This window comes from Phodopus roborovskii, unplaced genomic scaffold, assembly GCF_943737965.1.
Source record: "Phodopus roborovskii unplaced genomic scaffold, PHOROB, whole genome shotgun sequence".
Classification (NCBI taxonomy): Eukaryota; Metazoa; Chordata; class Mammalia; order Rodentia; family Cricetidae; genus Phodopus; species Phodopus roborovskii.
Window position 1 is genome coordinate 4,361,211 of NW_026126583.1, and position 22,636 is coordinate 4,383,846.

Consider the following 22,636-nt stretch of genomic DNA (forward strand, 5'->3'; position numbering starts at 1 on the left):
AAGCACATCTCCCCAGCTATTCTCTGTCTGCCAGTCCCAAGGAATTAACAATCGTGGCTTTCTCAAGAGCTCCCCTGCTCTTGAATGGCTTTTTTTAGAAACCTGTGGTTGTAGCTGAGACCACACAATGAAGTAGTAATGTACAGGAGCTGGGACCAGGAAGATGGTTTTAGCAGTAAAGAGTCTGTATGCAGGGTTAGGTGCTGGCCACACTGTCACATCCAGAGTTTCTTTCATAGTCCTGAAGAAGTCTATTATTAGAAACTCATGGGGGCCAGGGCTAGGGCAATGGGACAATCAGTAAAGTGCTTGTCACATACTCCTGAGGGCCTGAGTTCAATCTGCAGCACCCAGTAAAGAGTCAGGAATGGTGGTGCATGCTTGTAACCCAGCACTGCAGAGGCAGAGGCAGAGGCAGAGGCAGAGGCAGAGGCAGAGGCAGAGGCAGAGGCAGAGGCAGAGGCAGATACGGGAGCCCTGGGGCTCACTGGCCAGCCAGCCCAGCCAGCCCACACTGAGATCCTGGTGAGAGACTCTCAAAAGAGATGGGCAGCTCCTGAAAAAGACACCCAAGGTCGACCACTGGCTTCCATACACATGCACTACACATATGTACACACAGAGAAGTCAGAACTCAGAAAAATAGCCAATGACCTAGGAATTTTTGAGCACATTCTTAAGAACAGTCAAAATAATGCCAAAACTGAACCTCAATTTGAAGTCTCTGTATATAACCCAGTAATGAGCCGGACCTTGGTGGCACTCCCCTTTAATCCTAGCACTGGGGAGGCAGGCTGACCTCTGTGAGTTCAAGACCAGCCTGGTCTATAGAGCTAATTCCAGAACAGACTCCAAAGCTACAGAGAAACCCTATCTCAAAAAACCAAAATAAATAAATAACCCAATAATGAGCACAGACTAGGGATTCGAGGCGTGTAATTAATAAAGAGGACACACTCAGCAGTTCCTTACCAGTATTTATCATTTAGAATACATTAACTGTACACACTCACAGGTACAGGCACATACAACATTTAAACTTTGCCATGGCCTTATGCTCATTTTATAAAGATTTAAATTCTAAATCACTTTATTACTCTAAGGGGGGGGGGGGGGGGAGACTAACCAAACAGCTCTTATCTACAAATACAATCATGTCATAGGGGAGAAAAGAAAGCCGAAATTTTCTCAAAAGTAACCCAAAAGTGATTTTACAAACAAAACAGAAATGGAGAAGGCGCAATGCCAGCCCGCCATTTACTACAAGCTATAAAGCAAGACCGTGCTGCTTGCCTTCTGCCAACCTCACCTCTCCCACCCACACCCCTACGAAGAGGAGAGAATCACAAAGCCTTATCAAAACAACCTGGCACATCTACAAACCATGCCTGGCAATCTGCTCCTATCTGTTTACCCCTCCTTTAGTGCACTGTGACACTCCAAAGCAGCCTAGAAAGGCCGCCCTTTGGAAATTTCAGCAGCAGCTGAAAATCATCCAGAATTCTCAATCCGATGACGGACTGACTCAAGAGAAGTCACTACAGTAAATATGAAAGAGCAGTAAGTGCTCCTAATTGCTGAGCCTCTCTCCACACCCAGGACCCTCTTTCTTTATTCATCCTTTCTACCATCTCAGGGAAATATCCACATGGCCCAAGGTTAAGTCCGTGGGTCTAAGTGGGCTCTGTCTATTTCTTCCAGGACTTTGCTTCCTTAATTTTTCTTTTCCATCCATCCTTCATCCTTTGCCTACCTTTTTCTTTCCTCTCAGAGTAAAAGCAATGGTCTTCTCTGGGCCCTCTTACATGCACTCAACCCCAACCTGTGAACAGTAGTTTGATTAATCTTCACTCCAGGAAACTAAACTTGAGATCAATGCCAAGACTTGACATCCTTTCCCATCACTAACCCTCTATGAGAAACACCACCAAAAATTAGCCATTAAACTGCCTATCATATAGACTACATCTCTTTTGTGATTGAAATGTTTTTCATCCAATATAACCCGTCACTATTTTTAAATAAGTGTACTCCTCAGAGTTGCTTCCTCAGAACTGTGTTCATCCTAACACTCCGTACTGGACCCTTACTTGGTGTCAACTTGACCCAAACTAAAATCCCTTGGGAAGAGGGATCCTTAATTAAGGAAATGCCCCCATGAGGCTGGCTTGTAGGCACTGGTGGAGCTTTTCCTTGGTTAATGATTGATGTAAGAGGGCCCAGCCCACTGTGAACAATCCCATCTCTGGGCAGGAAGTCCTGGGGTGTCTAAGAAAGCAGGTTAAGCAAAAACCAGTCAACAGTGTTCCTCTACTGTAACACTCCAGTTCGGGCCTCAAGTCCCTCCCCTGGCTTTCCTTCAGGAGACTATAAACTGGAAATGAAATAAACCCTTCCCCTCCAAGCCTCTTGCTTGTTTTGTTTTTCAAGACAGGGTTTCTGTGTGGCCTGGGCTGTCGTGGAACTCATTCTGGAGACCAGACTGGCCTCTGCCTTCCCTGGGATTACAGGTGTGTGCCGCCGCCACCTCGAGCTCTCCAAGCCTCTTTTGGTCACCGCTTTCTCACAGCAACAGAGATGTAAACTAGGGCACACTCCACTCCCAAATTCCATCAGACACTTTAATACATTGATATAAATGATCTCTGAGCTCATCGGACATGCTTGATATCCTTCAGTACATCAGACTCAACATAGTCAAATACTGTAAGAGTTCTCAAGAGCTGACTAATGGGATTACAGCCACTCATAATGGAAACTAAGTCAAAGTGACATCTGAAACCCTGCCAGGCTTGTTGACATTGTATTTCTACTTCTCAAAATGGAGAACATATTCAAATTAGTTCAGAAATGAATTTAAAAAAAAAAACCCTTGACTTCCCACCCCTCACACACACACACAAATACATAGTACACATATAATTAAATACTAAAACTCAACAATCATCAACCAGACACATCTAATCCACAGTCCAGAGCCACAAAAAGCTATGAATGTGGCCCAACATACCATAAATTCACTTAAGACGTGGAGGGATGGTTGTAGTTTATTTTTGTTTTTATTTTTTCTTTCTGGTAACTCAATTGCATGCTTCTTGAGCATGAACTTTGCAGTCAAGATGCCAACAGGTTAGACAGGCCCTTCCTCATGGAAGCTCTACCAGCCCACCCCATGCCCTTTCCCACACAGCGCTGCTTCCTGCTCTAATCGCTCTGATGGAGGTGATTGTTTTCCTATTTGGCAAAACCATGTGTCTAAACCTTCAAAGTGGCAGACACCATACTGTGGCAGACACCACACTGTTAATTCTTTCTTCTTTCCTAACAGGTTGAACTTGGGGCAAGGGCCACACCCCATATCTCTGGATGGTAACAGGAAGCATTAGCATTTAAGTGAATTCCAAAACCATCTGCTAAGGCTCTCTCTACCTGAGGCAATCTTCCAGCCTCCAGGAACTTCCTCAACTCATACTCCTGCTGGCTGTCAACTAACACCCTAGAATACAAACCCAAGCATGTCCCTTTTCAATGTAGTTTATCGAGGCTTTACTTAGCACAGGAGGCCATTCATCAGGTGACCCTAACCTTCCTTTTTAGTTGCATTTCTTACCACCTTTAATCTCATTGTCTAGCCCTTCACCAGTACAAGTTTACTCACCATTCCTCACCCACATCAGGCTGTCATTAACACTCTATGTTTCGGGAACATTTTTTTCCCAGGAAAGACAAACACCTACCTCCTCTTTATAGGGCCCACTGATGAACCACAATACAATTCCACCAAAGGCCAAGTTTACTGGGTTACCTATAGAGCATGGATGGAGAGTTCCATAAAGGAGAATGGGTCGCCCCAAAGCAGCCAAATGGTCCCAGCCCAGTGTGCATCTCTACTTTCTCATAGCTTCACCTTCCGTTGACCTTCCAGTCAATATACTCTAGCACCTCTGGAAGCTAAGTGCAATGGTGGCAAAATTATAAACAGCTAAGCTGGGAGGTACCAGCAGGAGTAACCTGGGCGGTGAGGAGGGACCAGGGACCCCACCACCCCCTCCCAGAGAGAAGGAAACAACAGGCCCAATCTCCAGGGTTTCTTGCAAGTAGTCACAGCTGTCCTGATGAGGACTATGGTTACTATGCTTAGAGGATAGTGTTCAATACTTTTGATCCTTACATACCCAGCCCTTTCCAGGAAGCAATTCTACTTTCAGGAAGTCGGGTGGTAATTGATTATGAAGATCCCCACCCCACTAGACAGGAAAGCCTTGCCATTCAAAAATAATACATCCTGAGAGTTTCATAAATTTAATACATTCTTCTGAGACCTCTTCATTTGTGTCCCATAGCCAGAGCCAGGACTTCCATTTATTTTGTATTTTAAAAAGGGACCCTAGAGTAAGATAACTAAGCAAATGTTTCTATCACCATCCTGAGCCTACAAATGGCGTTCACTAACCAGCAGAAACAGCAAAGCTGCACTGAGACTTGGAGCTGAGGGGGTGGCTGCAGTCAGTTCACTCCTATGTCAGCCAAGTCAGTCCTCCAGTGTGCAGCTCTGTAAACAGAGCAGGAGGCAAACCCTCGCTCATGCCAACTTCCACCTATAACGTCAGGTCCGAACATCTTATTAAAGGAGTGACCTCACATCTACCCCTTTCAAAGTGACCCACGACCCTCCTTATCACCCCGACCAAATGACAGTCAATTAGCTAGTGAATCCCACGATGATATCCATAGCCTTTTCCTCCCTCTCACTGCTCTATTCTGGGCCCCATTATCTCCCCTGAATCACACCTCAATCTCACACAATCCTGTTAAATGGTAACACTCTGGGAAGTCTGGAGAGAGGCCCTGAGAAAAGGCATCTCTAAAAAGCTCCCAGGAGCTGCTGGTCCAAACAGCACATTTCAAGGAACAAAGCTCCAGAAATGCTGTCCTGCAATAAACTGCTTGCATTCCTAGCTTGCAGACAAGGAGGACCCTAAATGACCATCAGTCAAGAACATTCTAAGTCCAGGTTTCTCGGAAAGCTAAAAACTGAACTAGTGGCGAGCAGGGGGCACAGACCAGCAATTCTTTTGGCACTGGCCAGGGTTACATAATGAGAGCCCATCAGAAGGAATGGGGTAGGGAGCAAGGGATGGTCTAAGATGCACTCTGATGTCTTCCAGTGCTAAGATTCTATACCCCCTGGAGTCCCCAAACTGTCACCCAATCTACACCAGTAAAGCCTGGCAAAACTACATTTTAGTGAACATTACACTGGAATCATCACGTTCACCCAGTTTTGACTCAGTAACTGTCAACAAACAATGCTGGTCTATTAAAAGAATGGTTCTATAAGAAAGAATATACTGTGCATGAGATAAATGTGCATATCAAAGTACATTAGAGATGAGTGAACACTGCCTCTATCCACCAGTATTATCTGGAGGTAGAGGGCAGCTGGGCTAATCTGTCAGCTCCTTAACACCAGGACTGCAAACCACTTTGTTGTTTGTAGTGAAGGAAGGAGGAGCAATGGCAGCTCCAATGGTCTCTTAGCGACCAGCTGACTCAGAGCAGGTCACAAGCACCCTGAACACACAACACAATCACTGCTCTCAGAAATGGTCCTTTGTGTGGTGTCTTTAGAACAACCTTGTCCTCTTAAGCAGTTCCAAGGCACACACTTAGAGAGGGAGGGTTCTGCATTAGAGAACAAGGGCTCATTGAGCTCCCTTCTGCTTTATAACCACAAGCGCAGTACCTGTTCTTATGATCACACTGCTGATAACCATCCCTGAGTGCATCCCATGGAATCAGCCTGTCAGGTATGGATACTGTGGTAATGAGTCAGCCAAAGTCTCTGTAAACATTTCCAGAGGGCAACTAGGTGCTAATGGCTGTGGAAAATGTACACTGGCAGATAATTAGCCTGAACGCTGAACAGTCTGATTTCTAAGCATTTTCATTTGATTTAGAAGCATAACTTATCTTTGTCAGACAGGATCGGAAATATTTTTTGATATATGTCAGAATTTTACTGCTAATATGAAAAAAGCAAAACAAAGCTCTTCCAGGGTTGTCATTCACATTAGTACATACAGCAGTGTTTCACAGAGCCAGCTAGGTAATTCTTAAGACCTCATTCACCTTGTCAATGAGAGCACAGAGTTGCCCTCCACCTGCTGTGGGCTGCACACAAACACACACACACACACACACATACAAACACACATACAAACACATAAATACACACACACACATATATATACTCATAACAACATCTATATACAGACACATATAGGCATGCACACCTACACACGTGTACATGTACACACATACACTCCCTACCATGTGTGCAGTTCAGGTGTTATAGCCAGGAGGGGAAAGCCAGTAAGTTGGTTTTGCTTATGAGAAAACCTAAGAGTTGTACCTGTTCCTAGTCAACACTATAAAGAAACAAATATGGCCCACCAAGTTTCAGACAGTACAAGTCTAAGAATTTTGTAAAAGCACCAGACCATGGCCAGTTTGTCATTATTCAAATTTCACAATAATGTAGTCCAATACATGGCATTAAAATGCCTTCTTTCAAAAGATAAACATAGTATTTCCCATAAAAATTCATTAACCCACATAAAAATAAAACATGACAGGCCTTAGAAAAAGAAGAGGGTGTCTTTCAGTATAACACAGACCGAGGCAAGGCTTCAGGCTAACCTCAACATGCACACGTTCACATCTAACCAAAAGAGCAAAATCAATAGATGCTCCCCAGAACCAAGACACTAATCAACCATGACATAAAAGCACGCCCCAAATAATTCAAACAAATACAAATGCCTGGGAAAGCACTTGGCCAATTTAAAGATGAAATTGGAATGGCTAGCCCTAACAGTTTGCCTGGACCTTTGGCCAAAACCTATGGATGCTCTAAACAAGTCAGGAACCCAGAATTAAAGCAGCATTATTCCTTCTGGCCCCACAAGGGCTCACACTTCTCCAGAGTGCACACCCTCCTTTTCTGTTATTAGAGTAACCTGTGAGAACCATGCCTCCTTTAAAATATCACCTTTAAGTTGTAAATGTTACCATGCTTCCAAAAAGTGCCCTCAAGTCTGCAAGTTTTCCAAACATCCTTGGCAGATCAAATCAGCCACCTCTGATTAAAAACATCTTCGAAGTCTTAGATATTCAATAGTAACTACTGACTGAATTCCTTCCCCCAGCAACCGTGCATCAGGGCCAAACAACAGTATATCCCCCATCTTCCTTAATGAGCCCTAATTAACACTCATTAACATCTGTGGCAATTCACCATTGCCAAACAAAATAAAAGCACGTTATGTTTATGTAACATCTCACAGTTTACAAAGCACTTCCACATATATCCTCCAAGCTCAGCCTCACCAAGTTCTTTCAGATGGGTTTCTTTAAACACCTTTCCTCCCGCATCACATCAGCATCACATCAGGTGGGAAGGCTCACTCACAGTCAAACACACCTCTCCAGCTTCTCAGTGTGTTCTTCCCGCCAAAATGACACACTTGGCAATGTGTGCTTTGTAACACTGTCGTCCAGGGCCCCACTAGATCCTCAGCAGCCTGCAGCAGTAAAATCAGAGAGGACAGCGGAGATAGTCACCCAGCTCAAGCCCAGAGCCCTAGAGCTCCCAGTGTGTCCTTCCTAAAAACAACAAACAGGACACTTGCTAGGGAACTAATTAGCTCTGGCATCACATGCACAGGTCTAAATTTTAGCTCTGCCTTGCTCTCTCCACATCCAGACAGACTACAAACCAGTAATTCAGTTTGTGTATCTGCAGTACTGAGGGGTAGCATCATCTACCTCATGGGTTTATGATGAGGACGAAACTAGTTAATATGATTAAAGAATTTGATACAAGCCTCAAACTGTGATGTGTTTGTCAACTAAAATTTCATTTCATTTTGTATCTCAGAGCAACAGGTCTGAATATCTGTCTTCAAAACATGAATGTATTCTAATCTAAAGTCTCCTTCCAGCAATGGTAACTTGGAACCTCAGCAATACAACGAAAAGCCCATGACCAACTGTACTAGTATACACTGGAATCCCAGTACCTAGCAGGCTGAGGTTGGATTCTCCAAGTTCATTCAAGGTCAACCTGGACTATGCTGCAAGACCTTGGCTAAAATAATTCTGCAGAAAAGAAACCCAGTTCTCCACCATGTAAAATCTTGTAAAGCCAGAAGCCCAATAGCAGTACAACTTGTGAATACTAAAGAATTAGGAACTGGTCGCCAGACTATAAAAGGCTGCTGACAAAGACAGGTGTTCCAATTTGAATCTTCTACTCTCTAATTCGAATCATTGCTTCACCCTTCCTCCATCCCCACTCAAAATCACCTCATCATTCCCGGGAGTTCAAATACACCACTGGTTTCTCTTAGAACCTGCGGCTCTTGAACTCTCAGGCCCCTAGTATCACATGCCTTCTGTAGCAAATCAGAGTTCTTTCAAATTACACGTTTTTAAATATGTAATTGTGTGTATGCGGATACAAACACACATGGAGGCCAAGGACAACTAGGTATCATCCTCGAGAACACCACCTAATTCCTTTCAAACAGCACCTCTGACGGGCCTGGAGCACCCCAATTAGCTAGCCTGGCTGGCCACCACTGCAAGTCCTGCTCACACACTGCCACACCCAGCATTTGAGGGTTCTACGTGACCGAACTTGGGTCCTCCTGCTAGAAAAGCAAGCGCTTTATAAGCCAAGCCATCGCCCAGCCCTTAAATCATCAGGGGCTGGGGATGTTACCTCAAGTGCAATATACCCTGCCTAACACACACCTGGATTCAATCCCTAGGACCAAAACACGGTAGTAGTAATTATGATCAGTTCATGATCACTATTCATGGACCTCCTCCCCAGGTCAACCAGAGGAAACCTCAAAGCTCCAATGGCAGCCAAGTCTACTGATTTCAAAAGGTATCTCAGCCTTCCTTCTTCTAAATTCCAAAGGTAAACCATTTATATTTCATAATAGCCATCAAGGTAATTCAGATTTCTCCAGAGGAATTTCCTGTAATTTAAATAAGAAACTGAGATTAATGCCTAATCAAAAGGAAACTATTCCAAGAGTTCAAATTTGAAACACAGAATCACGTTTTTTAAGTCTTCTTTAGGTGAAGAGAAGGAGGGATGGTTATGACCAAGACGCATTATGTACAAGAATGTATTGGGTCAAATGCCCTTAGGGCCAGCAAGTTTGCTCAGTGAGTAACGGTGTTTGCCAGCACACCTGACAACCCGAGTCCCATCCCGGCCCCTGCATGGCAGGAGAGAAGTGACTTCTCCAAGCTGTCTTCTGACCTCCACATGCTCACATGTACATGTGACAGGATAAACACTATGATAAAATGTCACACTGACTTTGACAAATAAATGAAAATCTATGTCCAAACAGTATTTGCATTCCACCTGCAACCCAGCTCTCAACCTAGCCACTCTGGCACTCTGATATACTAAGGAATCATAAACAGAAGAGAGCCTTATTAGTCCTTGTGTTCAACACTTTCAAGTAATAGTGGAGAGAGCTAGAGAGATGGCTCAGTGGTTTAACACTCAGTAGTTTAACACAGGAGGGCACATACCTTTGATCTCAGCACTGGGGAAACAGAGGCAGGCAGATCTCTGTGAATTTGAGGCCAACCTGGACTACATAGAAAGTTCCAGGACAGCCAGTGCTACTCTGTCAAAAAAAAAAAAAAAAAAAAAAAAAAAAAGAACACCTTGGCAGACACAGCACACGGACACGGACTACACATACATTCCACAGAAAATAAGGCCTTTTTATTTTTTTTTTAAGTAATGGTCATACATGAAATGAAAGCATAAAACCAAAAGCTGAAGTAAATTGACTAAACAACCTTCATTCTCTTATTTTTTCCTCAACAAACTCAAGTTACTGAACCAAAATTACTCCATAACATAAACTGAATTTCCTATGAAGTTAAAAACAAGAATCTCTTGGGAACAGAGTAGCATTTTCAATGAGTAAAGAAGACAATAATAATAAAAAAAAATGTGGGGATAGCGTCCTATTTAATCAAACAACAGATGGATAACTGAAATTATAGTAAGAATATCAGAGACGACTGGTTTTCAATCTTTGAATGAGGAAGGCATGCCTAAATATGACAGGATCTAGTAACTCAGAGGAAAAGATCAGTAAGATGGGGATGGATGACAAAAATATTAGTGATTGGGAAACAAACCTTTTCCCCAAATGAACCTCCCAAAGAGATTTATAAATCAGCAAGGCAAAAATCAGCCAGCCAAAACAGATTAGTGACATAAGCAGGCACTTCCACTAAAACACTAAGGTAGAAGAAAAAAAAAATCAAGTTAATACAAATAATAATTTGTTAAGGTTTTTTTCTTCCCAAAAAAGGCCTCAAGCACACACTTCACCCACAGACACAACCATAACTCCTGCTGTCATCTCCCTAAAAACACAGTGGGGAATGAACGTGTGTCCATGTTGCATGTGAGGGCAAGTCTGCTAACTAAGGCAGTGTTTATGTGTCAGAATCCCGTGTTGTTTGAATCTGAATGTCAGCTGCAGCCCTGCCATCCCATCTAAGAGACCATCAAGAGAAATTCTCCCTTGCCTGCGCCTCTGAGACACATACTAAATCTTCCAGATGCAATGTAACCTTACCCTTTTGTACTTCTGCACTTTGAAAAAAAGGTTTCTACTCTCACTAAAAATCAAACAGTAATCTTTAGGGAATCAACTGAATGAATAAGATAACGTCTATACAAAAAGGTCAAAACTTTTCCTTACAGAAATGATTAAATTAAAATGGAAATAACATTAACAGAAAATCTCATACCCCTAAAAATACCTAGCAATCTGATTCCAGAGCTCACAAATTATGTTTCTGCTACCACCAATGACAGGTACCTCCCAAAGGCTGTCATGATACAGGATTCAAAAAAATCAATTCAACACAAGTACAAAGATCATTGAACAAAGTGTTTTCAACTGTTCAAATTACACAAAGGTAGAACCATGAACAGGTACTTCAGCAGAACTTAACACAGGTACTAGAATAATAAGCTGCACAGTTAACTTTAAATTAAAATATTTTAATTGAAATTATTAATAAATAATACAATTAATATGGAATAGTTTTAGTGCATGTATATTTGGAGAGAAACTTGCTTGCCAAATCTACTCTAATTTTTTTCTACTGATTCTTTTTTTTATCTTTTTGTTTTGTTCTCTTCAAGACAGGGTTTCTCTGTGTTACCCCAGCTATCCTCGAACTCACAGAGGTCCGCCTCCCTCTGTCTCCCTAGTGCTGGAATTAAAGGCATCATTTCTTTTACGACATTTCCATTCTTTTAACTACTTCAATTTCCAACCTGAAGCAAGCCAGCATTGATATTCTAAAACTCTGCCTCTTCTCAGCAACCTGCTGTAAGTTCTACCCTAAGTCTCCCAATTGGTAGCAAAGGATGAAATCTAATTTCCCTCTGTGCAGAGCCCCCTCCCCCACTGGCTGCGTCTCATTACAGGCTCTCCCTTACATTACAGTCAGTCTGTCACAGTGATATGCCACCTCTCAAAGGCACTGATTAGAAAGAAACAGGTAATAAAGAACCCTGAAAATGTGGAAAGGACAACAGCTTCAACCTTCATATTGAATAAAACAAAGAACCTGACAAGGTCACAATGTGCTAAATTATCTGTTTCCTGAATTTCATAATCTGATGAATGTAGTGGGAACGGTCGTTTCCTTTTAGTGGTTTTCCTGCCTCGGTCGGTACTAGTACAGGCACAAGGCTCACCTTGAACTAAACTAACCAACCAGACAGGGAAACTGGCTCAGCGTTTAAGTGCACTTGCTGTTCTTGCAGGGGACCCAGGCTCGGTTCCCAGCACCCACACTGTGGGCAGCTCAAACTGCCTATAACATTAGTTCTAGCATGTCTGGTGTCCTGGCTTTCATGGGTACCTACCTACCTACCTACCTACCTACCTACCTACCTACACACACACACACACACACACACACACACACACACACACACACACACACATTGTACACATACCCATAAAACAATCTTTAAAAAATAATCAACTGGCACGTTTTGAACAATGAGGTTCCTCTACATGTACTATTACAGTAAGCTATATAAACCAGATTGTGAAGGAAGGGAACTCTATAAATCAATTAAGAAAAGAATTTAACTTCATCTCTAGCACGCCAGATTCCACTTTGGAAAGTATGGAGAAGATAATGATGGAGAAGATAAATATAACATTGTTTATCTTCTTTCATCTAAATCCTATCCAAACAGAGGCCTACCTGCTTTGACTGCAAACCTTAACATATTAGATGAAGCTCTTTCTAGGTGATCTGACAGTTTTGAACCAACGACACAGCACTCCAAACAACGACAACTTTAAAAAGGATCTAAAATTAGGCTTGCTAATAGTCTCAGACTGTAAGAGTCAGAAGAGAGAGTACCTCATCCCACTTCCAAACTCACCGTTTTACAGATAAGGAAATCACAGCCTGGCCTATGTTAAAAGGAATACCTGGGCAAATCTAGAAGTTCACACCTGTGATCCCAGCAGGGGCGGAACACAAAAATCTCATGTTCAAAAGCCAGACTAGGCTACATGGCAAGACCTGATCACAAAGACAAGGGCTGAGGATGCTGAGTGGAGCAGCACCTGTCTACTATGTATCAAGGGTTTGGAGTCCCTCCTCAGCATCAGGAAATAAAAATAAATGCCCTGAATCATATCATATTTAACAACTCTCAGAACAAACTGGCTTCTCCAAACCATTTCCTCACCAGCAGACTAGAAGACAGGAGGGGACTTTTACCCCCAAAGTTTTGTATTTTGAAAACACTTTACTTACTCTGTCCCCCAAAACATACACAGAGCATTAGTCTGACCCCCCCCCCAAAAAAAAAAAAAAAAAAACAGGAGATGTAGTGTCAACAATAAGGCTACATTTAACCATGCCCTCAAAATACCTGGATAGGAAAAAAGAAATCTCTCCCAAGGGTTACAGTTCTCATAGTAAAGCTCAAAATCTAAATCTGTTTCAAAAAAACAACAAACTCAAACTCAGGACCGATATTGTATTCAGAAGTTAAGTGGATACACAACCCAGTAATTATTAAATATGTAATGAAAACCAGCAAAGACCATGCTTACTGTCGCTACATTTAAAAATATGCCTGGTACTTGACAGGAAAGCCCAAATGCCGTAACCCACTAACTGAGACTCGTGGATCAGAAATACTGACAGACTCCTCCTGCTTGGAAAAAATGAGGAAAACAAACAAACAAAACCTCTCCTTCAAATTCACTTACACTTTAAATTTCTAAACAGAATTTTCCCTGGTTATTGAAATGGCTCACAACTAATTTTGTTCAAATTATATTCAATCTTCAACGGAATGCATTTATAGAACTGGAAATGAAACTAATTTATCTTTAGTCAAGCTTCATTTAGAAAACTTTATGCCAAAAATTTTGGAAATTTTTTCCTTTTTTGCTGAAATATTTGTTTTCAAACTCAAACTATATACCACATCCAAATAAAGTATTTTGCCCAGTTTTAACACAGTGCTACAAATGCAGAAGACCTAGATGTACACCTCATTCAACAAGACTGCCATCACTAAATGTCCTATGATGAATAAAAACAGTATCAAATATAACGATACAAGGAGAAAATATTTCAACACAAATACATAGGACAACTATGCTTTGTTTCCATCCAACCTACCAGAAAGTGTTGCAGGACAATTCTTGTTTACCAGAAAACCCTCACATCCAAAATACTTAAGCTCTGCTTCATTAACTGGTGACCACTATCATGCTTGATAAAAATTACTATATGATATACCTTGAAAGAACTACTTCACGGATAACCAAATATCCCAATGTTCCTTAATTACAGTACCACTAAAACCCATTCTTTTCAGACCCTTGAGTTTCCAGCTTACTAGAACTTTCTAAATCCTTAATTGAGGCTTAATGTAAATCTAAACAGGCAGTCAAATACCCTTAGGCTAAAAATACCTAAAACTCCATGTGGCAGGTGTGTGGTGTGTTTTGTTTTTATAGCCTCTAGAAAACCAAAGGTAAATACAAAGAGTCCGCCCAAAAGTCACAGACACTATGTGGAGCCAAACCCTCAGTGCCAGTCAGAAGGAGAGGGACGCCGTGTGGACCCTCAGTGCCAGTTAGAGGTACGGGGGGCGCCATGCTGGACCCAAAGCTTACACACACACACACACCAGTGCCCCAGCAGATGGATGTGATTAAAGGGCGGGGACAGCTTCAGAAGGCCGGGAGGAGGCCTTATCTGCCCACACTGTCAGGAGACATCTTGATAAGACCTCTCTCTAATTTTCACAAATGCTGTGTTTTTAAAGAGAGTTTCCCCTCTGAGTGGACTTTGACAGTCCATAATTAAACCTCCTCCTGCCCAGCAGACTGAATGGCATGAAACGAGACACATAACAAAATCATTACATGTAAGATGCCTCATTTGACAGATGTCTAATTCAATCAACCTCAAAGCTGAGGTAAGAGAGGCCTTTGAAAAAGGCGAGCTATTAACTCTAGGAAAACTTTGAGGGAAAAATTGTTCTCGAAAAGTCCACAGAACTCAGTCACGTGAAAGAGAAGATATTAATAGTCTGTGGCACATCTGAAAGCTCCTGCCGTGGGAGAAATGCCTCTGTGTCCGTGTGTGTTTAACACATCCCTGGGGACCCAAACAGGATGGAAGTCAAAAGAATCAGGACGCACCCCACCAGCTGCTTAACAAAAACACAAATTGAATTCAAATGTTAAGCAAAACTACCAAGATCTATACACGGCGTGCATTCTCTATGACGTCAGGGAATGTTACCTTCCTGATCAATCAAAAGCTAAATCCAATTTTATAAGACGACAGTAACAAACACATCTTACACAAGCATTTAAGGCAGCTAGCTGACCTGACAATCTATTTGGTTTTGTGCTGCCAGTGTGGACTGACCTCTGAGCCTCACATGCTAGGTGTACACCCTTGATTAATCTCACCTCAGGAAAGAGGTAACTCGTGTAACCTGAGACTTCCCACAGACTCATCTAGCCTATCTCCTCTCTACACTCATTTTGTTAAATACAAAACTACCACCACTTTCAAAACACCATACTGAAATTTCAGAGAATAAATGCTAACCCCTATACAACCTAAGAACACAAAATAGTACAATATCAGTAACACGCTATTTTTGCTTAGAGTAATGAATGGTAATTCAAATTTCAAAGACAAGTTCTGAGTATCTTCACTGCTTTAAAAGAAGGTGTGATAAAACCCACTCTCAAGTAATCTGTTCAGATGACTTCCCAATAAAGATTTAACAAACAAGAGATACTTGTACAAAATGAAATCACTGCGTAAGCCTTATCAAGTCTAAATATCGAGATTTATAAGCAGAATATTTAGAATGCTTTAATATCTTCTGTGCTGCTCTTACTTGTCAATCTTGGTTCTTTACATTTTTAAAGGCCATGTGATAAAACCAGCCATCTGTACTCTCCCAGGACTGGCCGATAATAGCACCTCATTACCAATAAACATAGCATATTTCCTGAAAGCTCTTAGTGGAAACTCAAGTGTAAATGAAATCCAGCACCAATTCATAGAAAGTGAGTTGAATTGCACACAGAGGATCTTTGGCTCCCTAGTCCAGGCTCTGCCAGGGGCTGAAAACTCTGGAGAATCAGATCCTCAATGTGCCGTCTCCATCTGAAAAGACTGACACCAGGGACTCCTCCCTAATGGTTCTTGAAAAGACAAATGAGACCCTTTATATGAAAGCCCTTTGATATTGTTGAAGGCAATAAACTCCAATGTATGGCTTTTATCAGACCATAGTTAAGAGATACCACATACTTCATATGAAAAGCAAATACAGGAACATAACAAAGTGCTAAGTACAAAAGACAACAACACAAATGAAAACCCTCTGTACTGAAAAGCACTAGTGAAGCCCACACTAGAGTCACATGCTTAAAGCACACTACTCAGTAGTGCTGTAATTACAGTAATAAGAACCTGCTTGTCAGTACGCTGCTGATGCTAACCACCCCTTGGGTTCCTTGTAGGAAATCATGTAAGGACTGAGCATTCCCAGAAGAGAGAAAGGATGGAAATATGAGCCGGGAGCAACCCCAAGGAAGCCCCACACAGACAGTCTTCCAGGCTTCAAAGGGAGTCAGCTGTGCTCTCCATTCTGGCAACATTTCACTGTGGCTACAGCCAGCTTGAACTAAGCAGACTACTAGAGCAAAAATAAAAGTGATGGGAAAGATTTAAATACGGGCTCACTACAGCCCCTATGACATCTGCCATGGGCGCCCTAAACAAAGCAGCTCATTCGTGTCTAGGCATTCATAACTCAGGACAGGTAACTGAATTTTTTTTTCTAGCTTAAAATTACTCTTCCAGGTACAACTTAAGATGACTTCTTTAAGGAAATTAAACATTAGCATAATTAAACTCAATGTGACATTAGATAAAACCAAGTGAATTTCCTCACATTTTAAAACTCAATGCTTCTGTGATAGGGGCAGTAACAATTTCAAACTAAGTTTTTGGTAACTGCAATTACACAGTACTTCTCATCCAATACTGACTTCTCGTAAAGATTTTAATTTTACCTTACCCAAATACATATTCAAAGTAACCACAAATAGCTTTCAAAGCCCTTAAACAACCTGAGGAAGATTATAAGTTCTGAAATGTAATTGAACAGTGACCCTCAAGAGAACATAAGTCCTCTGGTGGACAAGAGCTTTGTGAAAATAAACAAGGAGGCCGCGAAGGTAAGAACCCAGAGAGTGATAGTGTGCTCAGTTTGAATATAGGAAAACATTGTCAGATCGTCTCAAACCTCTAGCCACTAACTCCACTAAGAAAAGACATGCAACAAAAAAATTCAAAACTAGGATATATTGAAAATTATGGCAGAAAATGGATACAGACTTTTCCAGTGCCTTCTTCAAGGAACTCATTTAAAACATACATGAATCACCCTCTCCCTACAGAAAAGCACTAACAAAGCATAACGCCCTCCTTCTGGCTGTCCTATACTCCACTGGACCACAGAAGCAATTTCTAGGAATCCTGTCAGTCTGTGTAAGCCTTTACCATGTCCTCACAATGTTCAGATATGTGGGACCACCCTCCAGCAGTGCCCTTCTGTTGGTAACACACAACCTTGTGAAAACTGCAATAGCATCTAAGGATACTGAGTTTTAGTCTATGGCAATAATCAGTTCAGCCATGTTCAGTACATTGATTTAGGCTTAAAGTAGGTCCAGCTTTGCTTAAATGCCAAAATAAGCAGTTGCTCACGTTTGCAACAACCAGACACCTTCCTTGTTGAACACATGGACACAGGCTTCATGTTCAAGAACAGGCTGTGTTCTTGAATACTAATTTGTGTGGGGCATCCTCACTTTATTGGTTATTTTTATGAGCATATACACTGACGCCTGCATCTATTTATGCTGTGCTCACAGAAATAAAGCAGTAGGCTCAGAAGGAGGTAACAATTACTACTTTTCATAAACAAAACAAAAAGATTACAATAACCGTACCAGAAATTTAAGACTTAACCAGAAATCAGATCACTTTTAAAATGAGATGAGTATGAAGAATGAAAACAAATTACTTATAGCCCACTCACAACATTTTAAACACTACAGAAAAGACAACCAAAGAGAATCCGAGATAAGCTTCAGAACTGTGACACCCAACCTTTTCCACAAATATTTATCCTGAGCAACCTATCCAGTCATGAGCAAAGCGGAGAGAAACGCTTCCTCCATATATAAAAGCAGGCTCCAATATTTTCCATTGCATATATGTTGTTTTACAGCCATTTCCCTCTATGTATTAAGAAAGATCATCATTCTCATCTTAAAATACTCTCCCTTCGGAGTGTGACTACTATTTGATGCCTTTGCAAAGAAATATTTCACAAGTTACATGAGCCATGAAAGAAAATTTCTGGGCCAAAAAAAAAAAAATTGTAAAGGCATATCATCCATTAAGATAGTTATCTCCAAGAAAATGCTACTGTACTACAAGTTGGTGTATGAGGCAAATATTAATCAAAATATCCATTTAAGTTCTGAAAAACTTCAACAAAACTTAGAGGAACACCCCTTCCAGGGATGCTGTATTTCAGTGTGGGTGTTAAAGACAATTCATGCAAAGTAAACAGCAACCAGGACACAATCGGAATAAGGATCTTGAAGTTGTTGGCATTGTTTGTCATGTACACCTTGCAATATAACACCTCGAGTTTTAACCCTCCTATGCTAACTATTTTAAAGAGAACTCTAAAGCAGAGAGAGAACACAAGTGGCTCACAAAGCTCAGGTATGATAACCGGCACCCATGCAACTCCATAACCTGGTTCCAGCCAAGCCTCCTGGACAAGTACTGAAAACGCTGGACAAGAGTCGGGTCATTTCAGAGAGGCAGTAACCACCAACGCGATGAACGGTAGTGTGTTTCAAGTCCTGTCACAGTTCTGACCATAAAGGCTCTAAGACAGAAACAGGCCAACTCGTTCTCTATGCAGATTCAAACTCGCAGAGGAAACTAAACTAAAGCAATGAAGAAGCTCTAGGGGAAGCAGGTGTCTAAGGGGACTCAGAGAGTAAACAAGCATGGCAGACAGTGGGACAAACAGGGGCATCAGTTGACAACTCAAAGCTCCCGGCAGCCCACACTATACTGTCTACAAAAGGTAAACGGGACAGCTGAACATAGGCAAGGAATCCAGGAGCATTTTTCGTTGGTCACTGTCCTCTGTCCATATTAAAAACGTCAGACAAGTTTCCTGAAATCCCAAACTTCCTGCAACCCCATGAGCCAGAGCAGAGGCCTGGAGCAAGCGCCTTCACAGTTATGATGGGCTGCTACCTCTCCCAGTTGTTAACCTGGTTCTTGTATTTCCTGGTGACTGTGTCACCTCATCCACCTGGTTTCCAACCTCAGCCCTGGGCACCCAACTAAAACTTGCAGATTTAAAGAATGCTCCATTTAGAACTTACACAGACGGCATGTGAACAAGCTAGGCCCCCTGAATCATTCATCGGTCCCTGCCAGGGTTGGAACCCACACATCAACGCGCAGGCAACTTCTTCTTACCTGCATAAAATCTGATGAGGCAGCCAATCTCCGAGTCCATGCCTTCCTCCTGCACCCTCCACAGCTCCCCGAATCCCAGCTGGAAGAGGTAGTCATTTTGGATCTGCAATGGCTTCTCGTCCGCCTCTAGGCGCCGGGTAGTCTCTCCATGAAACTGTACGTACAGGGAGGGCGGCGAAGTCGTCTTTTGCGCGGTCTCCGGGATCCTCCCCGGGGGCGACAGAGGAGCGGCCGCCACCGCCGTGTCCTCTCTGGGACCCTGGCCGGCCATCCCGCCCGTGCCATCGGCACCCCTCGGGGCTTTGGGCTGCAGGGACGGCGAAGTCTTCGGGGAAGGCGGTCGAGGCTGCGCGGGGTGGCCGGGGCGGAGGGGCGGCGGCGCAGGAGCCCCGATCGAGCCCAAGGCCGGGTCAGCCTCGAGCTCCTCGGACGAGGAGGAGCCGCCACCGCTGCTGTAGGGGTCCAGCCGGTCTGACACGCTCTCGGCGCTGGGGCTCAGGCTGAAGCTCTCGGTGTCGGAGGTCGGGTGCGGGGCGCGGGCCGGGGAGCCGGGGCCCCCCGCGAACAGCTCTGCGGGGCTGCAGTCGGAGGGCGCGGGGCTGGCACGGGCTGCGCAGTGTGTCCAGGAGCCCCCGGGAAGCGGCAGGTCGGCGGGAGGCGCGCGCGCAGGGCCCCCGACGGCACCGGGAGTGCGGCTCGCGGCCGGTGGCTCCACGTCCCTCCCGCGCCCGGCGTCCGGGGTCTGATCGCTGCCGGCAGGGGCTGCGGCGGCGGCGGCGGGCAGCCCCTGGCCCAGCACCTTCACCACCCCGCCGCCGCCGCCTTTGTGGCCCAGCTGCAGAAGCCGTGCCGCCACCTCGGCGGCCGTGGTGTCCAGCGTGCAGAGCACTGGGCGCAGGTAGGACGAGGCCATGTGGCGGTCGAAGACGTGCACGCAGCCCCGCTGCAGCTGGTGCCTCACCCAGTCCCTGTCCGACGGCTGCAGCTGCAGCAGCTGCCGGTGCTTCAGGAGCAGCGTCTTCCTGTCCAGGCTCCGGGTGCACAGAGACGCCGAGGCCGAGCAGGAGGCCGGCAGGCCGCCGGCGGCCGAGGACGGCGACGAGGACGCCGAGGCGGCGGCCGACAGATTCCTCTTCAGCCGCCCTCGCCTCAGCAGCAGCGAGTTGGCGCCGCCGCCGGCCGCGGGCACCGGGACGGCCCCGCCGACCGCGGGCTGAGGCGCCCCGCGCCGCCGCCTGCGCCCGGTGCCTCCCGCGCGCCCGGGCATCGGCCCCGGAGGCGCCTCGCGGGGGCCCTGCTCTCGCGCCGCGCCGCCGCTCCCGCCGCTCGCGGCCGCCGCCGCCGCCGGGGCTCGGTCCTCAGCCGCCGGCTCGGCGAGTCGCTGTGCCGGAGCTGCGGCGGCGGGCTCCATCGTAGCGGGGCTTCGCGTCGCCCCCCCAGCTCCGGAGGCGGCGGCGGCGGAGGAGGAGGAGGTGGCGAGGCGAAGGTGGGAGACGGCGGCGGCGGCGGCGCGCGGGGAAGGCAGACGCCGATGGCGTTCGGCGCGGCCGTTCCACGGGATTATGTGGCGCTCCCGAGCATTCCGTCGGAGTCTCGGTGTTCCATCCCGCGCGCCCGCCCGCCCGCTCCGCCGCCACCGCCCCCCCACACACACACACGCCCTCCCTCCCCGCCGATCGCGGGCTCCCCAGCGCCAGGCCCCGCCCCGCGCCCGCCGCCGACAGCGCCGGCTCCGGCTCGGCTCATGAATATTAATGAGGCGCGGGAGGGAGGGCGGGGGCGGAGTCGTCGTGAATATGCAATGCGATGACGCCATTCCTGGGCGGGGCGCCGAGAGCGGGAGTCTAGGGGCGGAGCCTCAGGGTAAACAAACGTGACGCGTGCGTACGGGGGCGGGGCGGGGCCGTTTCCCAGGAGGTTTCTCCGCCGACCGGAGGAGCGGTGGGGTGAGGTGGCAAGAGGGGCAGGCAGTGCACTGTGGGGGTTGTAGTCCACATCCCGGGAGCGCATGCAGGAGAGACCAGTAGCGAACTACAAGACCCAGCGATCGTCAGATTCTGCCCACCCTCGCCGCCAGCCCCTGGTGGGTATTGTGCCCTCTGCTGTTGAACTCTGCCGGATGGACGTTTTTTCATTAAGTGGTTCCTCACGAGCTTTACACATGAGTTTTATTTTCCCGGCTAATTGAAAGAGAGGGCCTCCAGGGACTCTAAACTGTAGGCAAGGCTTTGTGTGATGCTCAAACACACAGTCCCCAGCATCGCTGGCCCGGTCTTCCTGACTTCCAAGGCCCAGGAAGACTAGCGGTTTGCAAAGTCTCCTTCGGAACCGGGTTGAACGTGCTGCTTGGAAACCGCTGAAATCAAGCCCATCTTATCCCTCGCTGTAGAACAAAAATAGCTAAGGACTTGTTTAGGGTCTTGTATCCCTTGTTTGGGGTCTTGTACCCCGATGGTTTTAAGTTTAAAGAGAGATTAGTGACACAAAGCAGTGGGCGTAGAAGGAAATAGAGACAAAGTGAGATAGTAGATAGATGGTTGCTTTCTCTTGGTTTCTGGAGGGGTGACTGAAACGAAGTCCCCCCGTAAACCCCACACTTCCTACCTCAGCTTCTCCTCTCCCCCCCACCCCTCCAGCACTGGGCTCGCCGCCTTGATTGTATGTTTCCTGTTACAGTGTATAATCTGAAAACTTTTTTATTGGCTGAAACAAGCAGTCTTCGGCAATTTACTATTTGGAATAATTTAGTAAGCTTTGTTCATTGAGTTGCCACTCTCGTGGTTGCTTTATAAACCTAGATACTCCCATTTGAGAGTTTTAATTATGTACTATCGGGACTTGCCTTCATTTCAAGATATTTGGACTGAGGAAAGAGAACAGAAACTCCTTGTTTTATGGGTTGGGTTATCTACACCGTTTCATTGAAGGTGGGTGGAGAAAGCAGCCAGAACAAAAAAACAATTTTTCAATAATTCTTGGAATTCCTAAAAAATATGTTCTACATTCTTTTAAAGTCCTGTTTCTGGAGCTGAAGGAGAAGTATGAGCATGGGCTCCACTTGCAGAGAACCCTTTCTGAAAGAGCAGACGTCCTTGTAACCCCAGATGAAACAGACCCTGTAGTTGAAATAGAAAATCGATAAAGAGCAATGGAAGGTTTCTAGTGACATAGAATATCACTCAGACGTCTGGACCAGCCCACACTATACAATTGCTATGAGAGAAAGAGTCTTGTTTTTGTTTTTCGGTGTTTTCCAGGCAGCTTCGAATAGATGGGGGAGGGAAAATCACTGTAACCCATAGCACATCACACTGTGTCCTGCCCTTTGAAGCATTCCAGACATGTAATCTGCTGCTATTTCTGCCTAGCCACACTTTACAAGTAACCATGTTGTTTAGGAGCT

General features: G+C 45.0%; 1 protein-coding gene across 1 annotated transcript in view; it reads right to left on the reverse strand.

The window, feature by feature from the left end:
* Phlpp1 (PH domain and leucine rich repeat protein phosphatase 1) overlaps window positions 1-20,713 on the reverse strand; it is a 193,795-nt gene extending 173,082 nt beyond the window's left edge. The window contains exon 1 of the mRNA XM_051203918.1: window positions 19,234-20,713. Within this exon, the coding sequence (XP_051059875.1) occupies window positions 19,234-20,644 (1,411 nt within the window). The 5' untranslated portion in view covers window positions 20,645-20,713. The remainder of the gene's footprint in view (window positions 1-19,233) is intronic.
* Between the last annotated feature and the right edge of the window lie 1,923 nt (window positions 20,714-22,636).